Source organism: Nycticebus coucang, chromosome 12, assembly GCF_027406575.1.
Source record: "Nycticebus coucang isolate mNycCou1 chromosome 12, mNycCou1.pri, whole genome shotgun sequence".
In the NCBI taxonomy this organism is placed as follows: Eukaryota; Metazoa; Chordata; class Mammalia; order Primates; family Lorisidae; genus Nycticebus; species Nycticebus coucang.
In genome coordinates, this window is record NC_069791.1 from 63,876,135 (window position 1) to 63,902,432 (window position 26,298).

General features: G+C 47.9%; 1 protein-coding gene across 17 annotated transcripts in view; it reads right to left on the bottom strand.

Moving 5' to 3' along the window:
• Positions 1 to 26,298, bottom strand: part of IQCE (IQ motif containing E) — an 80,867-nt gene that overhangs the window by 1,711 nt on the left and 52,858 nt on the right. For 5 of the 17 annotated variants that reach the window (XM_053555744.1, XM_053555743.1, XM_053555741.1 and 2 more), the window contains 9 exons: positions 25,052 to 25,222; positions 20,439 to 20,462; positions 18,547 to 18,657; positions 17,876 to 18,003; positions 16,699 to 16,793; positions 15,550 to 15,636; positions 13,897 to 13,991; positions 8,457 to 13,642; positions 2,035 to 2,224 (listed from right to left, as the gene is read on the bottom strand). In XM_053555744.1, coding sequence (XP_053411719.1) covers positions 13,283 to 13,642; positions 13,897 to 13,991; positions 15,550 to 15,636; positions 16,699 to 16,793; positions 17,876 to 18,003; positions 18,547 to 18,657; positions 20,439 to 20,462; positions 25,052 to 25,222 — 1,071 coding nt within the window. In that variant the 3' untranslated portion in view covers positions 2,035 to 2,224; positions 8,457 to 13,282. Of the gene's footprint in view, positions 1 to 2,034; positions 2,225 to 8,456; positions 13,992 to 15,549; positions 15,637 to 16,698; positions 16,794 to 17,875; positions 18,004 to 18,546; positions 18,658 to 20,438; positions 20,463 to 25,051; positions 25,223 to 26,298 lie in introns of those variants that run through there. The other 12 variants (XM_053555736.1, XM_053555735.1, XM_053555746.1 and 9 more) reach the window with 12 other exon arrangements.

Sequence of the window (26,298 nt, forward strand, 5' to 3'; positions counted from 1 at the left end):
CCCCCAGCTCCTGGGGCGGAAGCCAAAACAATGGAATTCCCTGTGTTTGGACCCTGTCCAGAGAGGTTCACATTCTCCGTGGAATTTGCAGGGAGCAGAGAGAGCTGGAGGGATGGGCCTCCTTGGCGCCTGCTAGGCTGAAGCTGGACAATGCTCTGGCTGCACAGCCAGCCCCATGGCCAGCTTACCACAGTCACCTGGCTGAGTAGGAGTGCTGCTTTCAAACTGGCCACTGGAAGATAGGAGAAACGCCAGCCTGCAGGGTCTGGTCCCCAAGAGGGCCACAGAGTGAGCCAGCCGTAGACACAGCCAGTGAGTATGTGTGCACCTCATTTTTGGAGTCACCTAGTGAGCCACCTCACCTACTCCATAAAGCCACTGGGAACCAAGAGACCAGTGGGGGTGGCCTCTGAGCTGCCACAATACTGTCCCAAGTCCTAGCAGTCAAGTTGATTGTCTCACTCAGAGCCTCCTTACTCTTACTTGGCACATAATACTACCAAGCCTGGGTCTCTGAGTCTCAACCCCAATGTAGATCAAAAATAGCACCCTGAAGGAGGCAGCCATAGGCTTGGTATGAAAAGTGACAGCCAGAAAGGAGACTGGTACTTCCATCAGAAGGACTCCCACAAGGAGTCACAGTGATGCCTTTCCTGTGGTGCAAGGTGATCCCCCCACAGCCCCTCATGCCCTTGTCCACTCACCTTGACCCAGCAACTCAGTTTTATTGAGGTGTTGTCCTGAGAGTCATGAGGCTCTATCAGGCTTTGCCTGCCCTCTATGGCCCCATGGGGGACCCATATCATCTACGAGGGATTTAGTGTCCATTGAGCCCAGTTTTCCTATTTTACAAATGGGAAAACTGAGACTCTACGAAGGAAAGAGTCTCACCTCCAAACCACAACCCTGATCCATCAGGAAAATGGGAAAATGCATTCATGGCTTTCTTACTGAAGGAGGGAGTGACCATGAATGAGTATAGGCACTGACTTCCACACACCAAACTCCAGCCAGGCACTCAGTGTTCACAGTCCAGGAGGGAAGCACTACCATCCTCACTTTACAGATAAGGATGCTGAAATCCAGAGGGAGAAATGGCTCCCCGGGACCTCAAGCTGGGAAGGGAGAGGCAGCATCACCCTCCATAGCTATAAGGAAGTTGGTTTGGCCCTTGGCTCTAGGAAGGCCATCTATGTTGTACCCAACAGGTGTGTCTTTGTTTAGGGTGGGGACTGGCTGTGCCAGAAAGACCACCCTAAATGATTTTGGATGGGGGCTTTGGGTCAAGCAGCATCATTCAACCAGTAACCACATGTGCAGTCAGTCCATCTGCTTATGGAACGAAGCCCCAAAAGAGACTCTGGATGCCAAAGCACAGGGAGCTTCTCTGGTTGGCAATGCTTCCCAATTGTTGTCACATATTGATGCTGGCAGGGCAGTGCATCCTGAGGACAATAGAAGCTTTGCATCTGGAATCTCCCACATCCTGCCCCCTGAATCTCTTTCTTTGCTGGTTTTAATCTACATCCTTTCCCTGTAATAAGCCATAATCCTAAGTATAGCAGCTTTCAGGGGGCTCTGTGGGTCCTTCCAGCAAAATATCACACCTAAGCGTGGTCTTGGGGATGTCCCAGAACTTAATTTGATGTCAGAAATGGGGTGTCCTGGGGACTGTGTCCTCAGACTTTTGGCTGGGTAGCCACAAGGCCAGGCCACAGTGCACTTTCATGCCCAGAGCTTCAGGTAATCCTCACTCAAGACAACCAACATTTTTCCCCGTTTTGCAGAGAAGCTCAGAGAACTAGGTACAGATACAGGCTGTAAACCCCAGTCTTCCTTCATTCCTGGTCCAGTTCTCCAGAGCAACCCTCTGAGTAATGAGGTTTTGAAAGTTATCTGTTGCTGCCTTATGAGCCGCCTCAGATCATGGTGGTTTTAAACCACCATCACTATATATATTCATGATTCTAAGGTCAGCAATTTGGGCTCTGCTGGCTGATTCTTCCGCTGCTATTGCCCGAGTTACTCACACACCTGCAGTCATGTGGCAGCTGTTGGTGCTATAAGCCGAATCATGTGGCCCCAGCAGGCTAGCTCAGGCTTCTCCACTTGGCATCTGAGGACAGCAAGAGAGCAAAGCCCTGGAGCAGAAATGCTTTTCTGCTTGTGTCACATTTCATCACTCCATTGGCTAGAGCTGGCCATGTGGCCAAGCCCGGGGACACTGGGAGGAAACAACACAAGAAATGAACAGAGGGCCATGTGGTTCACTAGGGGCTGTGGCTATAACAAATTTGATTCAGTGAACTTTCTAGACAGATGACAAAAGACTTCTTGATGTTCTGGTGCTTTCAGGGAAAGCTCTCTCTGATAGGGGAAGAGGGGCTTGGTCTGAGCTGAGCTGGGAGAGGATATTCATCAAGGCCCAGGCCATGTCATTTCTTCCTGGCAGCCTAAGGAAACCCACTCCCAGAAGCAGTGAGAGGAGCATCCTGGCTGCTCTGTGAGCTAAAACTGGTATTGGTGACAAAGGCTGGCTGAGAAGCTACTGAGTGGGCTGTCAGCCCCATTACTCTGAGTGTGGTGAAAGAAAATGTCTTTCGTGGGCCTTCAGAAATAGTTCAACATTGGATGTAGAGGGGCCAGAGCTCCTGCCTGGTCCTGGGGCAGTGACAGGGTTGGGGAGGTTGGGGTACAGAGTCTCACTTTCCTCTCCCCAGTTTGGCCAGCTGCTCACTACAAGATACGCAGGCTGTCACAGACTTGAGTTACCATGGTTACATTATTCCTCTTCCCGGTGCAAAGACCCCCTTGGACCAGGTGACTCTCCAAGCCTCAGTTTCCCCAGCTGTAAAAGGATAGTCACACTTCCATTCCTGGGTAGAAAAGGACTGCCCAAAGCCAAGCCCAACATAACCTGTCCCTCAAGTGGCCTACCCAAAGTCCCCTTGTGGGGTCCCTGTCCTCACCTTGCAGCAGCCACTGGGTCTGCATGTGTCTTGCCTGGGTAAGGGAGGGCCCTACATCCTCAAGGTTTAAAGCCTGGGTCAGGCAAACCTTCTTCCCCCATATGCAAGGGGAGGGGCTGAGCAGGCCTCCCTGGCTGCTTTTCTGGTCAGGGTGGGGTCCAGGGAGCTGGGTTAACCCGGAGTCTCCCTCTCCACGCTGGCTGCCTCTCCTGGGAAGCCTCTGGTGACTTCTTGTTCCCCACCCCACCCCCTGCTCCTGCTGGGCTGGGCTTTGGTGCCTCCACACTATCTTCAAGGTAGGGAGCCCAGGAGGGCCTCTAGCACCCCAAAGGGCATTCTCCAGAAGGCTGGCACCCTGGAACCCTGGCTCAGTGTGGGAGAGAAGCTCTATGCTTGTTAAGTAGGTGAGCAGGCCAGCCCTCTATAAGCCTCTGCCCTGCCCACTTCCTAGAAGAATGGAAGATTCTAGAAGCTGCTCTGGGAATGGCATTATTGCTCAGAAGGGTTCTTCTCACATGGGGAAGCTCTAGAGGCAAGAGGTGTGGGCCCTTCCTTGATACCATGAAGACCTTTGGGTCCCATCAAGGAAACCCCTCAAGGCACCAACACTTACCCCCAGGGCAGGAACTCCTCTGGGAGCACCCAGTGCCCAGCCTGGGTGTGGGAAGGACTCTCTAGCTCCCTGCCTAGCTCATACTTTAATTTAAGGCTGACTTCAGCTCTGGCAGGAAGTTACATCTCAGCCTGGGCCTAGGAAAGGAAGGGCCTTTCCCAGGGTCCCTCAGGGTCAATAAAGACCACGCCTTTTAACTTAAGCATCTTCTTGGCTTCCCAGGGCCTTAGAACTGGTCCAAAGTCCTCCCGAGACTAGTCAAGCCTCCATACCTGCCACTGGGATGGCCTTAGGTGTGTCTCCCCGGTGCAGGGCAGACAGAGATAGGAGGGGGGCAGGTGCAGACTTCTGGAAGCAAGGCCATGGTGGTTGTGTGTATCTGGAATGAACATCATCTTGCTTTTGCTGAAGTCCACCAGCTGGCACAGACCTACCTACTAGCTCACAGGCCTCCCCCACTCCCCCTCCAGACACACTCAGTATACCCGTTTCTAGGTGGGGAAACTGAGGCTCACCCCAAATAGCCCACCAGGATAGGTAGGCTGGATCCCTAGCCCGGATTCTTCTGCCTGTAGACCTGGGGACCCCTTTCTCCCAAGACTTCCCAGCCAGCTCTGCCACATGGCAGTGGGGACAGAGGGCATCCCACCCTCTCTGCTCTTCAGGGCCCCTTAAGTGCAGAGAGGCTTGCAGCAGGAGGAGGGTAAAGCAATGGTGGGAATGGCCCTCCTGAGGTTGCTTCCTGCCTGCTCAGCCCTCTGCCCAGCCTGTCCTGTCACCTCCCTGGGAGGCTGTGGGAATGTCTGAGCTCTCCATGGATGGCTCATATGGTGTGAGCATTCATGGAGGTTCCTCATTAGCCTCTGAACCATCAGCACCCCTGCTCCCAGCTTCCCCTATTGAAATGTAAATCCCACCTGCCTTGCTCCTATACCTACTGCCCCTGGTCCACCATGTGCAGCCATCTCGAGGCCCTGTCCGCATCTCAGGGTGGGGGCCTCACTCCCTTTCCTTCTGGGCTGAAGCAGAAGGTCCTCTAGGCCTGGAAGATACTCCCTACCCACCCACTCAGCCCCAGCCCCCACTCTCATTTCTGAGTGAGAACAGCCCGTTCCTGACCCCATAGCTACTGTTCCCTTGGGTCCCTGCCACCCTGGACCAGGGTCCCTGGCACCTAGGCCAGTGGATATTTGCTGAGTAAATGAATTTATTTTCTGGACTCAAAGACCCAGTTCTCACAGAGCTCAGTCTAGCAGCATGGTTCAAATAAACTTTGATAACATGTACAAAGTGCCTTCCCTGCGTGGTTCATGGTACATTGCACACGTGCACTAAATATTAAAACAGACAAATGAACTAGGTTTTGTGAGACACAAAGAGAAGGGTGCTGATCCTGAAGGGCTTGTCAGCGAGGGGTGTTTGGGCTGGCAGGAGGGGGAGGACATTCCTGGGCCAGCTGTGGGGAGGTGTGTGGTCAGGCTGTGTATGGTGAGGCCTAGGCTAGGTGGCCAGCTTGAGGCACCAATGGACCCATGATGCCCAGCAAGGAGTTGAGGCTCATGCAGTGGCAGTGGCAAGACCGGTGACAGCCTTGACTCTGGAATCAGGGTGACCTGAGGTGGCACGAGGCTTCTCTACACTTAAAAAAAAAAAAAATGTGTTAGATATTTTGTTTTTATTTTTTGAGACAGACTCTCACTCTGTCACCCTGGGGTGAGTGCTGAGGACTTATAGCTTACAACAACCTCGAACTCATGGGCTCAAGGAATCCTCTTGCCTGAGCCTCTTGAGTAGCTGGAACTACAGGTGCCCACCACAACACTCATCAAGTTTTTCTATTTTTAGTAGAGATAGGGTCTTGCTCTTGCTCAGGCTGGTCTCAAACTCCTGAGCTCAAGCAATCCATCGGTCTTGGCCTCCCAGAGTGCTAGGGAGGGTGCTTTTTTTTTTTAAAAAAACAGAGTCACTTTCTTGCCATTGGTAGAGTGCCATGGCATCATAGCTCACAGCAACCTCAAACTCTCGGGCTCAAGCAATCCTCTTGCCTCAGCCTCCCAAGTAGCTGGGACTACAGGTGCCTGCCATAATACCCAGCTGGGGTTTTTTTTTTGTTTGTTTGTTTTTGAGACAGAGTCTCAGTCTCCCTCGGTAGAGTGCCATGGTGTCATAGCTCACAACAACCTCAAACTCTTGAGCTCAAGTGACTCTCTTGTCTCAGCCTCCTAAGTAGCTGGAACTATAGGCACCCATCCCAGCTATTTTTCGAGACTTTCAAGATGGGGTCTTTCTCTTGCTCAGGCTGGTCTCAAACTTGTGAGCTCAGGCAATCCATCTGTCCTGACCTTCCAGAGTGCTATGATTACAGGTGTGAGCCATCATGCCCAGCCAATGCCCAGCTATTTTTTTTAGAGATGGGGTCTCCCTCTTGCTCAGGCTGGTCTTAAACTTATGAGCTCAAGTGATCCACCTGCCTTGGCCTCCCAGAGTGACAGGATTACAGGTGTGAAACACTGAGCCTGGCTTTTTTTTTTTTTTTTTAATTAAAAGTATCATTTTGAAAAGGAAATGGTCAGCAGGAAAGAACTAGTGGAGTGTGTGAAGGAAACAGTGGGAGAGTGGAAACCCCTACGGTGGCAGGAAAGGGTGGCCGTGATCTTGGGAGTGGGCAAGGGGGGGGGGCAGAAGCTGTGAGCTGGTTTTTGGGTCTGGCAGGCCAAAGCCAAGGGTTGTGCAAGGCTCTGCTTCCTTCTGGGATGGTTCAAATATAAGGGGAAGATTTTCCCTCAAAAAATTATCCTTCAGAAAGGAGAGATCGGCCTTCTTAAGTCCTTAGAAAGTATTATATAGAGTGAGGTTTCCAGTTTATTTTGACAGCCATGGTATGTCTGGGGACTGAGCCTGAATGCCAGAAGCAATGTTACAGAGGTCTCCTGGAAAGATAGAAGTAAACTCAACTCAGATTAGTTCTTTTTCCAGGGGCACACCCTCACATTTGTGAGCCCTGGGTGTCCCTGTGAAACAGCCTTTAAAAAGTTACTAAAAATATAGCCAGTGGTGATGTTGTGGAGATGTGACCGTAACATCACGACCAGCACCACCAATGTTCCAACAACAGTGTGTCCCATACAGGCTTTTAAATTACCATCGGGGTCTCAAACAGCTTAGAGGGAAGCTGAGATGACAAGTACTGGAAACTGCTTTAGAGAACTCAAAATGTAGTGACAAAAGTGTAAATGTATGGAGCAGGTGCTCCAGAGCTCCAACCGTGGAGTATTTCTAGATCAATGTCTTATTTTAGATATGATTTTAAATATGTCTGATGGATGACCAAATTAACAAATTAATTATTAGTAAGTTGGCATTTGACAATTTCATACACACTTATAAAAATTCCACATTTTCAAGTTGGCCAGACATGATTTCTTTTTTCTGTCTCCTCTTTAGACAAGTGAAAGAGCCTCATATAACTCAAGCTGGCTGGCACTGAAAGGGTGTGTGTACACGTGTTTGTGCATAACTGTATGTGGGTTTGTGTGTGCATGGGTTTTGAGTGCCTGCAAGTTTGCACATGTGCATGTATTTGCATGTTGTGTACATGTGCTTGCAGTGCACATCTACGTGTATGTCACTTGTGCGTGGATGTTTATGCATGTGTTTTGTGTATGCTTGCATTGTGTTTGAGCGTGTGTGTGCATGCATGTATCTGCATGTATGTTTGCACTTGTGTTTTTGTGTGTGTGTTGTGTGCAATGGTATGGCACATTCAGGAGTTGTGTTTTGCCAGGCTGAGTCATGCAGCCTTGCTGCAGACATGGCAGCAGAGTAGGGCTGCTGAGGATATAACCCCAGTGGGTGCTGGTGACTGCTATACTGAGCAGGTGGGGGAGTTGGTGACAACCATGTGGCTTGTGATGTCATTACTGGACAGGGAGCAGAGTTGAGGGTACCTGGATAAGCTGAGTTAGAGGCGTATGAGACATGGCAGGTGAGGGCAATGAGGATGGACTCCTGGGGACACCACACTTAACAGAGGCAGAATAAGGACCTCAGGGCCAGAGGGAGAAAAGGAAGAGAAAAATCCCTGAAACAGAGAGGTGAGTGATGAGTGGCTACAGAGAAGGAGCTGGATCAAGTCCAGGTGCAGGCAGGGGCTAGGAAGGAAGCCTGAGAAGGGACGGGGTGGGTGAGGCTGTTGACAGCAGGGAGCAGGCCCCTTTTGCATTTTATGTGAGCTGTGCCCTCTGCCCACCCACTCGCCCACTCTCTGCTTTCATTGCTCTGGAAGCCAGGCCTGAACAGGAAGGGCTGGGAGGAAGTAAGCCCCAGCCCAGGCCTTGTGGGTGGCAGCCACGGGAGCACCGGGACAACACTGTACTCCTCTGAATCTCAGGCTTGGGTCTTAATTAATGAATTGCTCAGGGACATTCCCTCCTCTTATTCAGAAAGGGCCACAGCACCATGGAAACTTCCCCCAGGTTCCTTAGGCAGGCAACATTGAATGGGCCTGGCACTCACTAGGAGCCAATGAGAAGGTGCTGGCCGAGGGCCACAAGCTCGCTCCCACGCAGATGCGCCAACCTGTGCCTCAGCCTCCTCATTCATATTCTGAACCCAACAGCAGTGCTAAAAGGGAGGGATTCAGATACTTTTTTTTTCTCCGTCCCCCAGGGACCCTGGAGGAATTTCATATTTAAAATCGTCTTGGCAAGGACCTGGGGTAGCTCTCAGCGGTCTTTAAGGAGGCCCAGGTGCTCCTTCCAGGCCAAGCTGGCTATGCCTGTCAACTGAGAATGCTCAAGAGCACCAAAATCCACTGGCAGGATTTGGGGGAAGGGACTCTATCTGTATGTCTCTGCATATGTGCGTGTATATACCTTGAGCTAAGGCTGGGTGGAGGCCCGATGTTGGACCTCCTCTCTTCTCCTCTCGCCAGTTACAGCTGAGAAGCCCCCGTGGCTGCCTCCTCTGCTCTTAGATCTGAGCCCCACGAGGAGGTTGGCAGCTAGTGGTAGCAGACTTGTGGCTGGGGTCATCTGGTGGACTGTGCTCTCCACTGTCATGAGCCCCTTAAGGCCATACCAGCATCTATGCAAAGCACAAGTTTCCAAATGAACCATCTGCCAATAAGACACACAGGTGATCAGGATATGAGGATGGGCTCAGGAAAATGCCAGAGCCCACATGTAAGAACTTCAGACAAACTTGACCTGAGCAAGGCAGTCCAGGGCAGGCAGCCACACAGAAATAGCCACAGATGCACCTTGTTCTGTGCTATAAAATATTGGAAAACAAGCCCAGATATCAACACCATTTTTTTTGTCATTGCCATCTGTGTTTGATTTCTAAGTAAATTACTCCTTCCCTGCTCCTGAAATAAAAATTAAATAGAATGTGAAGATATCTTCACACACATACATTTTTGTTTCTCGGTGCTCAAGTCTTCAAGTGTGTCCAAGGAACAGAAATTTGAAGAGGGCCTGGGTGTCGACATATGCACCAGAATTCACGCATGGCAAGGAACTGGAGGTGGGATCTCTTCCCTCTAGCTGCCTGTCAATCTCCAAGCCTGTGCTGCAACCAAAATAAAATGCCAGAAGCCCAAGAAAACTGGGATTTTGAAGTAGCTAAAGTGCACTCAGTGCTTGCGTACCAAGAACTACTGCAAGAGCACCCCTGGAGGTGATTAAAAGGGAAGGCTCTGCAGGGCAGTGGGGAAAAATACCCTGCAAAACAACTTTCTACTTACAACGGCCAATAATGAGTAGTGTAGAAATGAAAATCTCACACCTTCCAAAAGCTTCATGTATAAATTGTGTATAAAATTAGAATGCTAAATAAAAAAGACCAGTAGATTTACTGTTTCTTCTCCTAACCCATCTTGATAGTTTCCCATTTCAGATTCCAGATGTAATTTCTCTTGCTTTCAAGGATGCTTACCCAGTCATGGTCTGTACCAGACGGGGTAGCTGGCATGGTTCGTGGCTGCCAGCAGGCCCTTGGGAATGCAGAGCTGGCCCAATCCATAGCAAAGACACTCTGAACCACATGAGAGCAAACGCTGCTTCCAAAACCAAAAAGGGATTTTGCAATTCGTTAAGACAGGTTGTAATAAAGTTTTTATTCGGATCTTGAAGGTTTTTCTTTTTTGTAGAGACAGAGCCTCACTCTATTGCCCTTGGTAGAGTGCTGTGGCATCACACAGCTCACAGCAACCTCCAACTCCTGGGCTTAGGCGATTATCTTGCCTCAGCCTCCCGAGTAGCTGGGACTACAGGCGCCAGCAATTTTTTTGTTGCAGTTTGACCAGGGCCAGGGCCAGGTTTGAACCCGCCACCCTCGGTATATGGGGCTGGCACCCTACCCACTGAGCCACAGGTGCTTGGTGCTTTTCCCAGAAGCTATTTATTTCTGAAAAATGACCCAACGTTCTGCTGTACTTATCTTGGTAGATCTCAACTAGGATGGTCTATCTTTTCCTAATTCAATCGGTCTTTTTGCAAAGAAGGTTTCTGATTCATCTGAGGGATGGAGAGCACAGTTCTTACTTCCCTTTCAGGAGACCTAAATAGACATTCATCAGACAGAACCCTGCCAGTGCACGTGGGCAGGGCCATTGCCTGTTTCACAGAGTCCCTCCCTAATACACAAAGAGGAAATAAAAGCCCTTACCACAGCAAGCTGCCCTGTAGGTCAGAATTCAGCCCTGGTTGGCTCTGCCTCCTCATCTCCAAGGCAGGTCACCATTGGAGGCCTGGGGGACTGACTAGGGTCCTGCCAGTTTTCTTTGCTCCTCTTGCCCCAGTAGGCCACTCAAGCCCTGTCCCCACCAGCCAAGGGTTGGCATACTTCTCTCTGGGTTCATGCTGCCCAGAAACTTGCTGCAGAGCTCCATAGAAAGGCACCTGCCACCTGCTTTGTGGCCCAGCATGCACACCACATTCTGCCTCCTTGCTTTTTTCAGTGGCCTGGGGGTCTCAGCCTCTCCCAGCATTTTCTCCTCAGCTGCACTGGTGGGCAATGTGACCAAGGGATACTGGGGGTAGCGGCATTGCCTGGCATCTTCAGTAGAGTGACAGAAGAGTCTGTTCTGAACCTGGGTATCCTCTTTCTCCCTGTACTGGAGCAGAATACACTGGGTGAACAGCATCCTACAAAGGGCCTGTATGGGCTGTGCCCATACAGGAGACCTGGAGACCTCCAGACAGTGCCTGCTGGAAGAGCAGTGGGCAGACAGGACAAGCCTCTATACACATCTGGTCAGGTGTACCTGCAGCCACCACTCCTTCACAGAGACCAACTTCAGCAGCGCCCAGTGAACAGGTGGGGCTGCTGCCAATGCAGTGGGGCCAGGTCCAGGGAGATTTTCACATCTTCTGTGACTGCTTGTTTACTGGGCATGGGATGGATAGAATATGGTTTTTTTTTTTTTTAAAGCTGGACTACCTAACAGCCCCTAATAACAGGCGAAGTTTTGTTACCCTTCTTAAATTCAAGGTGATGTGGCAGTGAAAATCAGGGCAGAGTGAGCAACATGTACCACTTAATCTCTACCCAGAAGTGCATAAATATACTTTGGCACTTAACAGATCTGCTTTGGCATTTAACACTGAAGTTGAGGTCTGTCTCCCAAACTCAGCTCATCCACTCTCCCACAGGGTTACCTTGCTACCTTTGTAGGCCCCACCCTGGCTCCAGTAGCCTTGGCCTCACCCATGGCTCCAGCAAGCTGGCCTGGTATGGGGGACCTGCTCCTCTATGACCAAGCTCAGGAAAAAGGGGCCTGTCCTACAGAGTAGCACCAAAACAGGAAGGGAGAGTCCCCCGGGGTTCTCTGCAAGCATGCCTATCCCTGATGCTTGCCCCAGGGAACAAAACCATGCAGTGTTAGGGGATCACACAGCAGCCCTACAGGCTGCCCCAGCAAAGAGCCTGGTGACCAGCACTGGACATTCAATATCAGCTGAAGACACAGGCTTGAGCTATTGTTATTTACTGAGGTAGCTTCAAGACAGAATGTTTGCTAATAGATCAACAGTGCTGCACCAAAGGAGGACAAACAGGAAATTCTTATATTTACAATTCTCTTTTCTTGGTGAAGTCAAGTGCATTGGCTGACTTTGACCTTGTTCTCAGCTCTGCTCACTCACCAAGCCCCTACCATTATGTGCACAGAAAGGCCCTCAAGACACCATCCCGCTCCAGGGTCTCCTTCCCCAGCATCCTCTCCTCAAGCAGGGATATCCTTGATGGTAAACTAATCCCTCAATGGGTAGAACTCTAGGCCACTAGTTTCTAAGAGTGAGCACATGGATGTGAAAATGAGGGAGAAGGAGGGACAGAATCAATGACTCCTCCTAAAACATGCAGGAACCTGTTACCTCCTTGGTGCTTCATGGCTAGACTAGCTCTTACAGACCTGTATCCTTCAGCCTGGCAACAAGGAGTGGGTGGGGGAACAGACCCACATGGATAGAATGAAGGTTAGGAATTCAGTCAGGTTACCCATTAGTTTGGTAGGAAAAAAAAAAAAAAGAAAAAAGAAAAAAGAAATTGATTTGGCAGCTTACAGTTCAAATAAAGAAAAAAAATTAAACAAGCCAAGCCCTTGGCTGAATTTTTTTCTACCTATTGTATGAACATCCTAAGTGGAGAAAGGGGCTAGGCAATGGACTGTAGGGCCATGCAAGTCCTGCTTTGCATGGCCCAATCTGAGAGTGAATGAGTGATGACAGGGCTGGGCGGGGGCAATCCTGCATTTTCCTACTTGACAAGTGGACAATGCCAAGCTCTTCTCTCCTGGCCAGGGCCTCACTGTGCAGGAGCAACTACCTCTGAACACTGTGCAGGTCTCAAGCTCAGCCTGATGTCCCCTGAGGTTGACATCAGAAACCTACCATGTGGAAGAGGATCAGGAGTTCTGCTGGGGAAGAGGGGAATCCTGAGGGTGGGCAGCACCCTCGGAACAATCCATCAGTTCAGTCTATGGAAGAACTTTCTGATGTCAGCTCTCTCTTAAGATGGACAACCTGGCATGGGAGAGAAGGGGCTCTCAGGTCCTGAGTGGCTCAAGCTGAGAGCTGGTCTAACCTGGCAGGAATTCTGCAGAGGAAATTTAGATACCAGACTTGGGCTGGACGGGAGTCTACTTACCCCTGAAGTCCTGCCCAAGTCTAGGCTCTTCACTTTTACTCACCAGCAAGGGCTAATCTCACAAACAGGCAAGAGACCAAAACTGTGAGCTCCTAATAGGAACTCCACTGCAAACAGCTCCAGCTGCCAGCTTTGGAAGGGTTCAGCATGCCCAGTGTGGAGCCTATGGCCTGTACAGAGGCCACCACACATCAAGGATCTGAGGGACTGTTTTGAGACACAGAATGAAGTGTGCCACCATAGTGAGGCTTTGTTCTCCCTTGAAGTGACAGCTAGTCTCCCTGCCTTTCTCTCCTCTTCCTCCCCATGGGGACCCACAGAGGCTGAGGTACCTGTCACCTGCTTGGGAACAATCTTTCCCCTGATGTTTTTTTTCAAAGGCAAGTGTGATGCTGTTCTATGTTCTATGATTATAATCTTGAATTTTTAAAATCTGAGTCTACCCAGTGACAAAATTCCACCCAAACTCCTTCCTAGCTATGCTCCAGGGGTTGGGGATGACAGAGAAAAGCACTGTGTGTTAAGGTGGAGGGGCTGGTGGAATAAGAGCTCATCTGGGAACCTGGGTATCTTGAGCCTTTAGAAGGCTGAATTTTGTTGCAGAGATGGGGTTAGCCTGTCTCATGGCCCGTTCTTTCAAAGGGCACAGCAGGGCACATCTGCTTGGCCTACTAGAGGCCAAGGTTGGAGCAGATGCTGGCAGAGGATGAGGAGGCTGGTGTGGTGCTGGCTCCTGATAAGGCAGCTCCTCACAGGTGATAGGCAGGCTGTAATTCACTTTAAGAGAGTATGTCTTTGCAGAGCTCCCTGGCTGCCCCCACAATTCAGGGTAGATGTGTTTGCTGGTACTGAAAAAGCTCCTCTGAACCACAGCCAGAGATGAGAGAGGGATGTGATCACTTGGTACTCCCTAAAGAATAAGATAAAGCCATTCAGGATTCCTTAAACAAACAAAAACATAAAAGAAAGAGAAAAACTGATGCAGATGTTGAGGTGTTAAGTAGGTATTGTTCTTTTCCTAACAAGATAAATTATCTTTCCAATTTTAGTTACGTCTGTCCTCTAGAACAGGCTTTATCCTTTTAACCCTAACCTACTCCCAACAGCCATGGCTGTGTGGAAATGATGACTGGGGACCTAGATCAGGGAGGAGCTCTTCCTCACGGGCAGAGGCGGGGCGATGACCACATCATCCGAGTCATCAGAGTTGACGTCATCCACAGGTGGAGGCACCAGGGGTCGAGAGGGAGAGGGCACTGCTGAAACAAACCACATGGGGGAGGTCAGCCACACGACCACCCAGGCTGGAAGCCATTCTCAGGGCCACCAGCCACGGACACACTCACACTGTCTGCCCTTCCCCAGCAGAAGAGACGGAGGCCATATCCAGAAGTAAAAGCTATGGGCCAGACCTTTAGTATCAACTTACATACCATGCCAGAAAGCCTTCTCATTTTTTCCTAGTCTTCAAACACTACTCTGAATATTTTGGGTATTTCCAAAAGTAAAACAAACAAAAAACCTGTAAAAGGTAAAGATTTGCTAACAGTGAGGAAGATTCCCTATAAGTCATTCTCACAGCAGCATCCCAGGAGCATGGGGCTGGGGTGGGTGGCTGGGACACCTGTGCATGTCAGAGCCAGCCTCTGCATTAAGTGCCCAGCTCGAAGATGCCATGCTTACATGGGTGGGGAAGGTGGGACGAGCAAAGCAATGCCAGTGACAATTGCAAAATTTTTGAACTGTCTGGCCATTCACCCCATGATACTACTTTCTTCATATATATCTAAACTTTCCCAAACTACATCTACATGGGAACGAGATGCCACTTAAAGACTACATATGGACTGGGTGCCACCACATGGCTATTGTGGACGGTCTCCCCACCCCCGACCAAGGGGCAGCCTACAGCTCCTGGGGAAGAGCTTGACTCCTACTACTTCAAAGGATGAATGTAAAAAAGTAACAATCACTGATGTTAAGATTTTTTAAAAACGGAAGGACCATGCTACAGATACTGTAACTGCGTCAGTTTTTTTCCCCTGTAACTTTCAAAAAAATTAACATGGGAACTTATGAAATTAAAAACATCAGAAGATGGTTATCTTCATTTTTTACTTTAAAAATACAATCAGCTCAAATATGGGTTTGATTTATACATTTCACATAGACGTGTTTCCTTAGGTCAATAAAAGCTGCATACCTGGATGTGTTCCGTGGGAATACTTTTAGGCAGGAGGATGAATCTGCCCCTTTAAAATTACTTACATTTAAATAAGAGGTGAAAAGGGCAGCATAAATAAACACTTTAACTCTGAATCTAAAGGTCATCAAATGCAGGGTCTGGTAATAACAGTAGGAACCAGGATTTTGGGGAGCCCAAGAGGTAGAGGGCAGCTTGACTGCCTTACAGTCTTCACTGGTCTCCACATTTCCCCCTTTAATCCCATAGCTGCAAATCTTTGTTTGCTGAGCTTTACAAATGGAGGTTTTGGAGAGACTATCAAAGTTCAAAGTTTTCTAGCTCTGACAACGCTAGAAAAAAAAAAAGACTGAAATGGATAAAATGTGGTTTCAAATGTGATTTCCAGGACAAAAATGGTACAAGATTCTTAGCTTGAGTAAGACTTGATTCTCTAAAACACAGCTCCCTGTGGCCCCCCGGGAAGGGAAAGTGTTATGCCCAACACAGAAAGGGTTCCCCCAAGGGCATTTTGTCTGTGGGGTCTGAGGCAGGCTAGGGGTCATGGCATGCCTGACTCTTCTGTCACTCCTTGGGAAGGCGAGGTCTCCACCTGCCATTGCTCCCACACTCACCAGAGCAGGGTCCTGGGGCTGCTGACTCCCCTAGCCTGTCCTCGTCCTCCACAGCCTCCCTGCTGCTGGCTTTGCTCTCCTCCTTCCCTAAAGGGACATGAAAATTGAAGCAGCCATTTATATAACACTTCACTCACTGTCTTTCTCCTCCTAACATTTTTTTGGTTCAGAAAAAATAACTTCCTTTTATAGTTCTTCCTTGCTATGCTCTACCTTCACCTGTCATTCCCTAATTCCATCTTCGTGGCATGAGGGTTTAGTACAGAAAGGTCCTCTATTTGAAACTGACCCATGTGAGGTCTGATAACATGGCACCCCTGCATGCCATATTCACACCTGAAATCTCAAGACTACATTTTTCCATCTAATGACAGTCCCAAATCTCAAAAACAGTGCCTTTTTACTCATCTCTAGCAGCATAAGCATCAAAGAAAGCAGCTGTTGCCAATGGCTTTCTGATTGCAGTGAAAGATAAAAAGAATCTGCACTCCATGCAGAGCATCATAGTTTTTTTCTTTCTTTTTTTTTTAGGACAAAAATGACCTTCCAGCTGTCTAGCCCCATTCCTCACTTTGCACATGAAAGGACTGAGGCCCAGAGAAAGGCAGGGACCTGCCAGGGATCATGCACAGTGTCATGGTGGAGTAGGGACCTCACAACTAGGGTCAGCACCCTGCCAGTCCCAGGGATTCCTTCTCTCAGTGTCTGGACTTTAAGGAGGCAAAAAGGAAAATACAAGCAAAGTTTTACTTAAAAAATAAACAAATGGGAGAAACACTGGTCTGAGGGAGGGAAGCCATCCAGCGCCAGAAGGAGGTGAGAAAAAAATAAAGGCAACAAAGGCCGTGAAGCTCAGATGGTGTGGCCAGGAGGTCACTGACAAGAGACCTGTCTTCAGCCTGCCGAGCTACAGAGTCCTTGGGGCTTTTCCCTCTCCTTTAAAATTCTAGGGACAAGGCACCCTTTGAGACAAGGAGATGTGGTCTAGGGTATCCCTGGCTTTACTGAGTTCAGAGGCAGCTGCAGGTGAAACAAGCCTCCCTTACATCCTTACACTGCCCTAACCTTCCTGGAAAGTGGCCACTTTTTTGGCTTAACCCTTAAAGGGCCAGCTGTCCCTCATGTCAGAATCAAAATGAAAGAAATTACCAGGAGAAGCTGCAAGGACGGGTGGAGAGGAGGTTTCCTTAGGTGTGGCTGAAGCTGGTCTCCTCTTAGTACCAGCTGCGGTGGTGGTTCTTTTACTGGTAGTACCGGAAAAAAGTTAAAACCCCAGCTGATTATTACTTTAAAGAAAACAAACCTCTATGAGGCCTATGGATGGGCTTCCAACTAGCCTGGAGAACTATCTCAACAAAAGCGAACCTAAGGCCAGCCCCTTCACCAGATGTTCCCAGGGTCCTGAAACAGCTGACTGTGAAGAGACATGTCCTCTGTCCATCTCAGGGCATAGGCTAAGGTAGGGCTGCCATGGTTTTCATAAGCTGGCCACAAATGCTTCCTTTCCCTTCATCTCCAGGTAAGGCCAGCTCCATTCCCAGGAGACACAGTGACAGATCGTACTGTAACTTGGCCATAGCCAACTGCCCAGGGAGGGCTGCCCTACTCAGCTGAGCCCTTGGCCCATCTCGGGTCATATGGAATCAGGGCCATGAGATGCAGAGAGAAATTGCAGAGTCAAAAGAGATAGGTGTTATAATCCTCTGCCATATAGGCTGAGAAACAGAGTAGTTGGTGGCAAGAAGACAAGCCCAACATGCAGTGAGGTTGGGCAGGGAAAGGTGGAACCTGTCTTGGGACTCTGCAAGACCATCTCTTCATCTTACTATAAACTTTAGCCTTTGCTCAAGTTGACTTAAAGGGGTTCTAATAGTTGCAACCAAGAGAGTCCTAACAAATATGTTGGGTGCTCCAGAAGGAGTGTTACTATTTAGAACTAGCACATGTTGGTGTGGGAAGGCCTCTGACAACACCTACATCTTACTGAACATTGGGATCACATCACATTCTTTTTTAAAAAGGAACAATGTATTAGTATAAGCCAACAGACAGTCCACAAACTGATGGCTACCTGAACTACATGGTATCTAAACCCTTCTATTTGTTTTCTCCAAGGATGGAGAAATGACTAGAAAAGGCTCTTCCTGAGGACCAGCACTCATGGCCCACTCCACATCTATGTTACAGTGGGATTTTTCAAGCTCACGCAGCATATGTTACCCATCCATGCCTGGCGCTGTAGGCTGTGTTGGGCAGCCTCCCACACAGCGTGTATTGGTATTCCCCGGTGACTCAGAACAGAGCTGTGCCTGTGACCTTCACTCACCTGTGACTGGCCCGGGCTAGGTGTGCCCGGAGGACAGACTGGATAACGGTGATGGCCTCCTCTTGTCCAGGGCTGCCCTCAGTCTGGGCGATGGGGCTCAGAATGCGGGGCGTGGGAGAACTCTGGGGCTTAACGATAGCAGGGAAGAGAACCATTTGGCAGCACTCTGCCAGCTCCCAGAGTATGGCCCCTTGTGGCCCTCTTGGCATGAGGGAGCCACTCAGACCACAGTTTCCTTTTCAGGTACCCCCACCCTCCATTATTGCTGGTCACTAAGCAACCTTCTGATTGCACATTCTTAAGTTTCAAATTCTAGAGATCCTTAAAGCAAACACTTCCTTTCTTTTCTTTTTTTTTTTTTTAACAGAGGAGGGGCTGACATGGAAAGCATCTTCCATTAGTTTTGGAGCTGCCCTCAGTGTGAGACAGACATGCTGATCCTTTAGCCCTTTCAAAGCAATCTGGTCTGTATAGTGAAATCCATCCAGGGCCTGCCCAGAGGTGCAGCCGCTCGGCTGTGTGGGCACAAGATGGAGTGTGAGGCACACTGAATGGGCAAGGGAAGACTTGAAGGCTGAAAAGTGCCCTGTGCTTTCTTGGTCAGTGAAGTTGAAGAGAAGGAGCAATGGAGAGACAATCTCTAGGCCCGTATCCAGCCACCTCATGGTTACCTGATTTGGGAGGCTGGGTGTGCTGGGAGGCTCTGAGTCACATGCTTTGCTTGCTAAAAGCTTCACTCGAGCCAGATGTCCCTTGAAAGCTGCCTGAAGCACCATAGCTGCCTAGCAGGGAAAGGAAGAGAAAAACAGATGTGAATTTCCTGGGCAGTAGCAGGTAAGACTCAGGAGATTCCAGGGGGAAGAGTTGCAGCAACAGAATAAGACTTCTCTTACTCGCACCATCACATGAGTCTCTGTAAGAGCCTTTCTCTCTTTCACTCACTCCAAATCTTCTCTGGTGGGAAATAAACTAATCCTCTAGATAGAAAAGGGCACAAAAACCTGATGCCACAGTAAACTGAGTCTTGGAATATACATGAGTCAGCTGTCAATACAGTCATATTTAGCTGATGATATTAGTCTGATTTTACACATAGTGATGTTTCCTTGTTGAGACAATTTACTCCAAGTGGGAACAGTTTCTACTTTCCATATACATCTTCTAAAATCAAACAGGATAGAGAAGTATCTCTAAAATGATCATAAGGGAGTTATTTATCCTACTTAAATATTTTCTTAAGAAAGCATGCATAACTTTTGAAGTCACTGCTTTGCATTTCAGGGGATGACCTCCTCTAACCCTGGTTAAAGCCATCATAGCCTGGCAGCAGATTTTCAGTTCTGAGCACTTTGGGAGGACAGATCCCTGAAGCCCCACACAACATGGGCTCAGAGGTCTCAGCACATTCACAGCAAACGTCAGGGAGTGTGGTGGGCCAGGTGGGCGGCTGGAAACCTGCCTATGGAGGGCACTCATGCTGCTATAACTTGGACATAAAGCACCAATGTTCCCTCACTGCAACCACAGGCTATGGAGGCCTGCAGTGAGCTGACCACACTTGCTTACTGGTTGTCTCAACCAAAGAGTATTGAGTTTGGAGACAGGCTGCCTTGCTGAATTGGAACCCAATCCAGAGGCAGAGCTCTCAGCCCGGCTGATATCAGATGTACCAGAGAAGCCTGAAGATGCTTGAGGCCCCCCCTCAGACAATCTGAGATTATAGAGCAGCGGTTCTCAACCTGTGGGTCGTGACCCCTTTGTAACAATGAAAATACACTGCGGCATTAGGAAGGTTGAGATCCACTGTTACAGAGGAAGGCAGAGTGGGAAGCCTGGCAATCACCTTAGTGATTCTTAGTGACTAGGGGTCCAAATGGAGATGCATTGCTGTCCCGATGAGGAGCCCTAGAGAAGAGGGGAGTACAAGAGGTCTCCAAGGCTCCAACAGAATAAAGATTTTACTTTTTAGCTCCTCACTGAAAGAGGGTCATGGCTTAGAACTGCACTACTCACAATTCCATTAGCTCTTCTCCAGTTGCCTGCTGTCTAACTCCCATTCCAGTCTCGCTCCCACACTTGTCACAGACCTGGTATTCCTTCTCCCACCAATTCTGCCTGGGATGCTCTGTCCCTTCCTTCTTGTATAGTGAGTTCTTACTTGGTTTGCAATTCCCAGCTTGAATGTCACCCTGGCAGGGTCCTCCTACCCTTCATACACAGGGCCAGCAGCCCCTGCAGTGCTGTGGTTTCCCACCTACCTGCCACCCTGACTATAATAACCTGTCCACCTGTGTATCCACCTGTGCCTGTGTCTGTGTCCCCAGTGCCCATCAGACTGCTTGACACAGACCTGAGGGTCAGGAAAGGCCTGTGGAGAAGATGAAAGCATGAAGCCATCCAGGTATTAACTTGCTATCTCTATTACCTCCACCCTTCACACTCAGTGCTGGGCTCTCCTTGAGTTCATGAGAATGAGCATTGGGTGCATCTTTCAACATTTCCTCAGTTATTTTGCTACAATGTAAACAGGTATTTTGAAATTGGTGAAATAAGCCTTGCTTACCTCATCCAGAATAGCTTTTTTTTTCTGAAATAGAGAAATAAAGTATGAATTAGCATGAGAAGGGTGAGTTTTTCACAGTCATTTCCATTCCTTGACCTTGCCCTGCTGCATGTCAACATGGGGCTGTACACAACCCAATACCACCCTGCCTTTGTTGATGGTGAGGGGACCAGACCCGTGTGTAACAATGATGAGAGCAGGAAACATGACTAGGATGGCAAAATTTCTCAGGGGAGTCTCTCAGGAGATGCACCCAGTTAGCAGGTTAGGCTCATCCTATGCAGCTGAGGACATCGACTTAGCTCAGCAGGAGACAGTCCTTTCTCACAATGAAAGCTATTCTAGAACAGAGGTGTGACACTGCCTGCTGGAGCTGTTACAGAGGGCACTCCCCCTCAGGGGTCTGCATCACTGGCTCCCAAAGCTGGCTGGCCTCAGAATTGCCAGGGCTTTTGGAAAAGGCTTCTCAGGCTGTAGCTGAGATTTGTTGAGTCACAGACATCAGGGATAGGCTCTAAGAATATGTATTTTATGGCTATAAATGGTGCTGAAATCCCTCCAGTGTGTAATTGCTAAGATCATAAATGTGCATTTTGTGGCATTCCATGACCACAGCTAGATGACCACAGCTGATTCTCCATATCGAAATGTGTGGCCTACATTTGTTACAGTGAAAGGATCTGTTCCTTGAGAGATTAAGGGAAAACTGAGTATAAGGACCAGCAGGAGGATGTAAAACAGAAGCAAAGAAATATACTCTTAACAAAAGTAACAATACAGACTGTGGCAAAGATATTAATAGCATCAAACAGCAGGTAAAAACAGATATTGGTCAGGATTTGGGGGGTCACTGTGTGTTGGACACGTGCTGACTGAAGCCAGTAAGTCAAGGTGCCCTCAGGGCACTGAAGATCCCTCCCCAGGTCAGCTAGATACAGCAGACTAGAAGGACTCCAGTGAGCTCAGTCTTCCTGGAGGACTGCAGCCCTCCCCAGCTATTCCAACCACACCCGTGAAGCACGTGAAGCCAAGAGGTGAGAGCAGATAAGGACAAGGCACTGAGAGGGCACCAGACTTCTTAAATCCCGACACCCTGACTTCTAATCAGGCGGCCTTTCAAATGCATTAGTTTATCTTCCCAGAGGTACATATATTTGAATTTGTTGAGCCCTTTTAAAGCAGAATCTTGAAATGAAAATAAAAGAGACTCAGTTCATGTGAGCCAAGAGGTCAACCATACTTCAGTTCTGCACAGGGGAGAGGGAAGTGGAGCCAGTGGGGGAGGGCCAAGGTGTGTGTGTGGGGGGCTGTGGTGAGCAGGCAGTGAGCCCCATGTGAGAGCAGGGCTCTCATGACATTGATCTTGGGTTTTTTTTTCTTTAATTAGCAAAGGACTGATCAGAAGAAAGGTGAGAGGAAAAAGAAGTGTACAAATATTTCAAGCGATCCTCTTGCCTCAGCTTCCCAAGAAGCTGGGACTATAGGCACCCCCAACAACGATCAGCTATTTTTAGAGATGGGGGTCTCGCTTTTCCTCAGACCCTCATAAATTGCTCAGAAAAAGCAAAGTCCAGGTCTGAAGAGGGGAAAGCACAGGGCTGTTTGGGCACTTTCTATATTTTCTTTTTTGATTTAGAGACTGGATTTCACTATGTTGGCCAGGCTGGCCTTGAACTCCTGTCCTCAAGCATCCTCCTGCCTCAACCTCCATAGTTGCTGGGTCTACAGGCATGCACCACAACACCTGGCTTGGGCACCTTTTTGGTGCCATAACATAGGGATATGCTCAACAAGACAAAAGCCACAGAAGCCAGATCAAAGAGGCTCCCATGGCCACATTCAGGATAATTCAAACACTAAAAAAATAAGGACTGTAATTCATTTTGAAAGATTGGATAAATTAAAAATTTTGAGTTCACAATAATACGGCTTGGGGCCTGTAGTTCGGTGGTTAGGGCACTAGCCACATACACCAGGGCTGGTGGGTTCAAACCCAGGCCAGGCCTGCTAAACAACAATGACAACAACAACAAAATAGCCGGGTGGTGGGCACCTATAGTCCCAGCCTCTTGGGAGGCTGAAGAGAATCGCTTAAGTCCAAGAGTCTGAGGTTGCTGTGAGGTATGACACCATGGCACTCTACCGAGGGTGACATAGGGAGACTCTGTCTCAAAAAATAAAAAAAATAAAAATAGCCAATCATTGTGGTGGGTGCCTATAGTCCCAGCTACTTGGGAGGCTGAGGTAAGAGGATCACTTGAGCCCAAGGGTTTGAGGTTGCTGTGAGCTATGATGCCACAGTACTCTACTGAGGGTAACAGAGTAAGAATTTGTCTAAAAAAAAAAAAAAATAGACATACTAACAGGGGACAAGCTGACCTCACTTGCGTCTTGAGGTGATGTATGGTATATCACAGCCTCAGTATGAGAGATTCTTGCCTAAAATGTTTAATCTGAATTGAATCAAGCCTATAGACCTTTTTATAGGAAATAAAAGGGACAGAGGAACAAGTTAAACGACATCACAAGGTAACAATCAGACCTAGGATATGAAACATTCTGTAAGACACCAAGCTGTTGTCTTCAAAAAAGAAAATGTCTTTAAAAAGAAGAAAAGGCAGGGGCTGTTGTAAACTACACTAAGGAGACCTAAACAAGGAGACACAGGCTTTGAGTAGGTGTGGGCCATAATCCAACCTGAGGGATCCTGGTGTGAAACAGACAGCTATAAATGGCATCTTGGAGAAAATAAATAGAAATATTATAGATGTGGATAAAAATTATTGTTAAATTTCTAGGTACAATAATAGAATTGTGGTTAAGTGGAAGAATGTTCTTTTTCTTGTAAGATATATACTGACATTTCATAATGTCTAAAATTTACTTTCAAATAATTCTGGAAAAAGTTACATATATAGAAAAGAAATATGGCTAAATATTTACTATTGTTGAATCAGGGTGTGGAAAGAATTCATGGTTGAATATACTAAATTCCTTCAACTTTTCCATACACTTTGAAAATTTTCGTAATAAAAGCTGGGAAGAAACAATGATTAAAAAAGAAAATCTCCAATTGCAATCTGTTGGAGCTTTTTTATGTGAGTCCATTTTTATAATTAAAAAAAAAAATATATATATATATGTATATACTTTTGAGGCAGGGTCTCACTCTGTCACCCAGGCTGGAATGCAGTGGTGTGGGTATAGCTCACTGTAGCCTTCAATTCCTGGGCTCAAGCAATCCTCTCGCCTCAGCCTCTTGGGGGAGCTGGGACTGCAGGTGTGCAACCATCATGCCTAGCTAATTTTTTTGTTTGTTGTGAAATAGAGGGCCTCACTACATTAACCCAGACTACTCCTGGCCACAAGCAATTCTCCCACCGTGGCCTCCCAAAGTATAAGCATTACAGGTATGAGCCACTCATGGTAAGATTTTATCATATTCATGCACATAGTGAACTCTATAGGTTTTGTTTGTTCAACTAGGGGGAAAAAAAGCAGTGACTTTTTTATGATACTAGGTAGATCTTTATTAGAGCATTAGGTCCTCTAAGTTATATGCCATCCTCTAAGGCAGTGTTTTTCAATCTTTTTTATCTCATAGTCTACTTGAACCTATAGTTAAACTTTTGTGGCACACTTAAATTATATTGATCAAGAAAAAGAGTAAAAAATGAATATACTTACTGTGCTCTGAATGTCTCTTAAAATATTTAATTAATAATCTTTAAAAATTTTTGCAGCACACCTATGATCCTGTCACAGCGCACTGGTGTGCTGCAGCACAATGGTTGAAAATCACTGCTCCTACAGAGCCACTAAGGAGCTTAGGGAAGGAGCCTCTTCCCCTGTCACCGCACTTCACCCCTGTGTCTAAGTACCAAAGAACTCAGTGCAGATGAACAGCCCCTCAAGTGCCCGAGCTTGGGGTATATGCATGTAGCTCAGATGGGGGTCTTTCTGCCCCGTTATTCACAGAAGCAGTCTACTGAGGCAGATTTTCCATAGTCCTACTGAAAATAACCATTCCTACAAGCTGCCTCCTTCCAGAGTACCCCAGAAAAGGGGATAACTATTGGCAATTTATATTTTCCACTGTTGTTTTCAGCAATCAACCTGAGTACCCCTAAGCTCTCCAATTCTACGCTCAGGACTGACAGGAGAGCGTTTTCAAACACGGGTCAGGGGTTACATCCGAGTCAATCTCTGTGTGATCCATCCAGCCTCACTACTATGTGACAAGGTCAGGTGAGCTAACAGAGAATTTCCACAACAAGCTATTGCTTTGTTTCCATGTGGCAAAAAATTGGAATCCTGCTCATCCTTCAAGGACTAGCTGAAAGGTGGCCCTTCCTGAAACTGCCCACCCCCTGTCCCTCCAGCAGGGTTACTGTCACTAGGGTTGCAGGTCTCTCTCCTCTCCCTAGCCACTAATACTATTCATGCTGCATTATTTTCAGCTGTTTATATCATCTTCCCTACATGTTCCTACATGTCAACAGCAAATAGCACGAAGCCTGGTACATCAGAGGTAAACATGGGCTGAATGAATATATTTCTGCAGCTGGACAAGCAGCTCCTGTGTGTACCCAGATTTCCCCAGATGGCCTCACCTTGTGCTTGTACACCTTCCACTGGGCCTGCAGGGTTCTGGCGGCAGCGTCTCTCCTCCTTTCAATGGAAGCAGGGTGGGAGGGCAGGAGCCACCCCCCACTCAAATTTGCATCCAAGTCTTGTTCAGAGTGCCTGCTGCTGGGAGCAGAAGCTTGGAGTTCTTCTTGGGTCTGCAGGAAATGGAAAGTGTAAAAGGACAATGAAGCCAGGGAGAGGGATGAACCCCAGGGAAGGACCCAGGATGTTACCTGGCACAAGGCTGGCCAAGCTTATTAGGCAAGATGAGATGAGTTCATGTAAAGATAGGCTGCTAGCTGGAGTCACAGTCTTAGATGTGTTTTTCATTAAACTCCCTGGCAACCATCTCCTGGGAGGGAGAAGGTGACATTTCCTGTGGTACCTCAAAGTTGGTAACACAACTCAGTTGTACTTTATTATTGCCAGAATAATCTGTTTTGCTAGGGTCCTTTTTTGATCTTTTTAAAGTTTAATACTGTATTATAAAAATAGGATTTCTGAGATTAAAGGCAGTATATGTCTAGCTTGGTTAAGATAGAAGCAGGAATTACTACTATGACCATGGTAATAATACTTAATTAATTCATTAAAATAACATTTATGGGCCCAAATTTATTATCCACAGGATTTTTTCAATAAAAATAAAAATACTGAGCTCGGTGCCTGTGGCTCAAGCGGCTAAGGCACCAACCACATATACCTGAGCTGGCGGATTTGAATTTAGCCCAGGCTGCCAAACAACAATGCCAGCTACAACCAAAAAATAGCCGGGCGTTGTGGCAAGTGCCTGTAGTCCCAGCTACTTGGGAGGTGGAGGCAGGAGAATTGCTCGAGCCCAGGAATTGGAGGTTGCTATGAGCTGTGATGCCACAGGACTCTACCCAGGGCAACAGCTTGAGGTTCTGTCTCAAAAAAAAAATAAATAAAATACAATAAAAATTAAAATATTGGACTATTTTTCTTACATCAAAGATGCAAGCTCAGATACTTTGTTCTAGAAATCCCTCAACAGAGAGAGAGATGCATAAAATTGCCAGAAGTCCATATCCGGGCAAAACGCCTGGCACAAGTGGCCTGCCAAAGGTTTTGAACAAAATCCACCCAGAATGAATTAGCCATTCTATTTTCTGTATTTTATTATGCTCGGACATCCTGGGGTCTTGCTGCTGCTAGACAGAATGCCCCTCCTAGGATTGGCCAATTGCTGTAAACGACTTGCCCTCGAGCA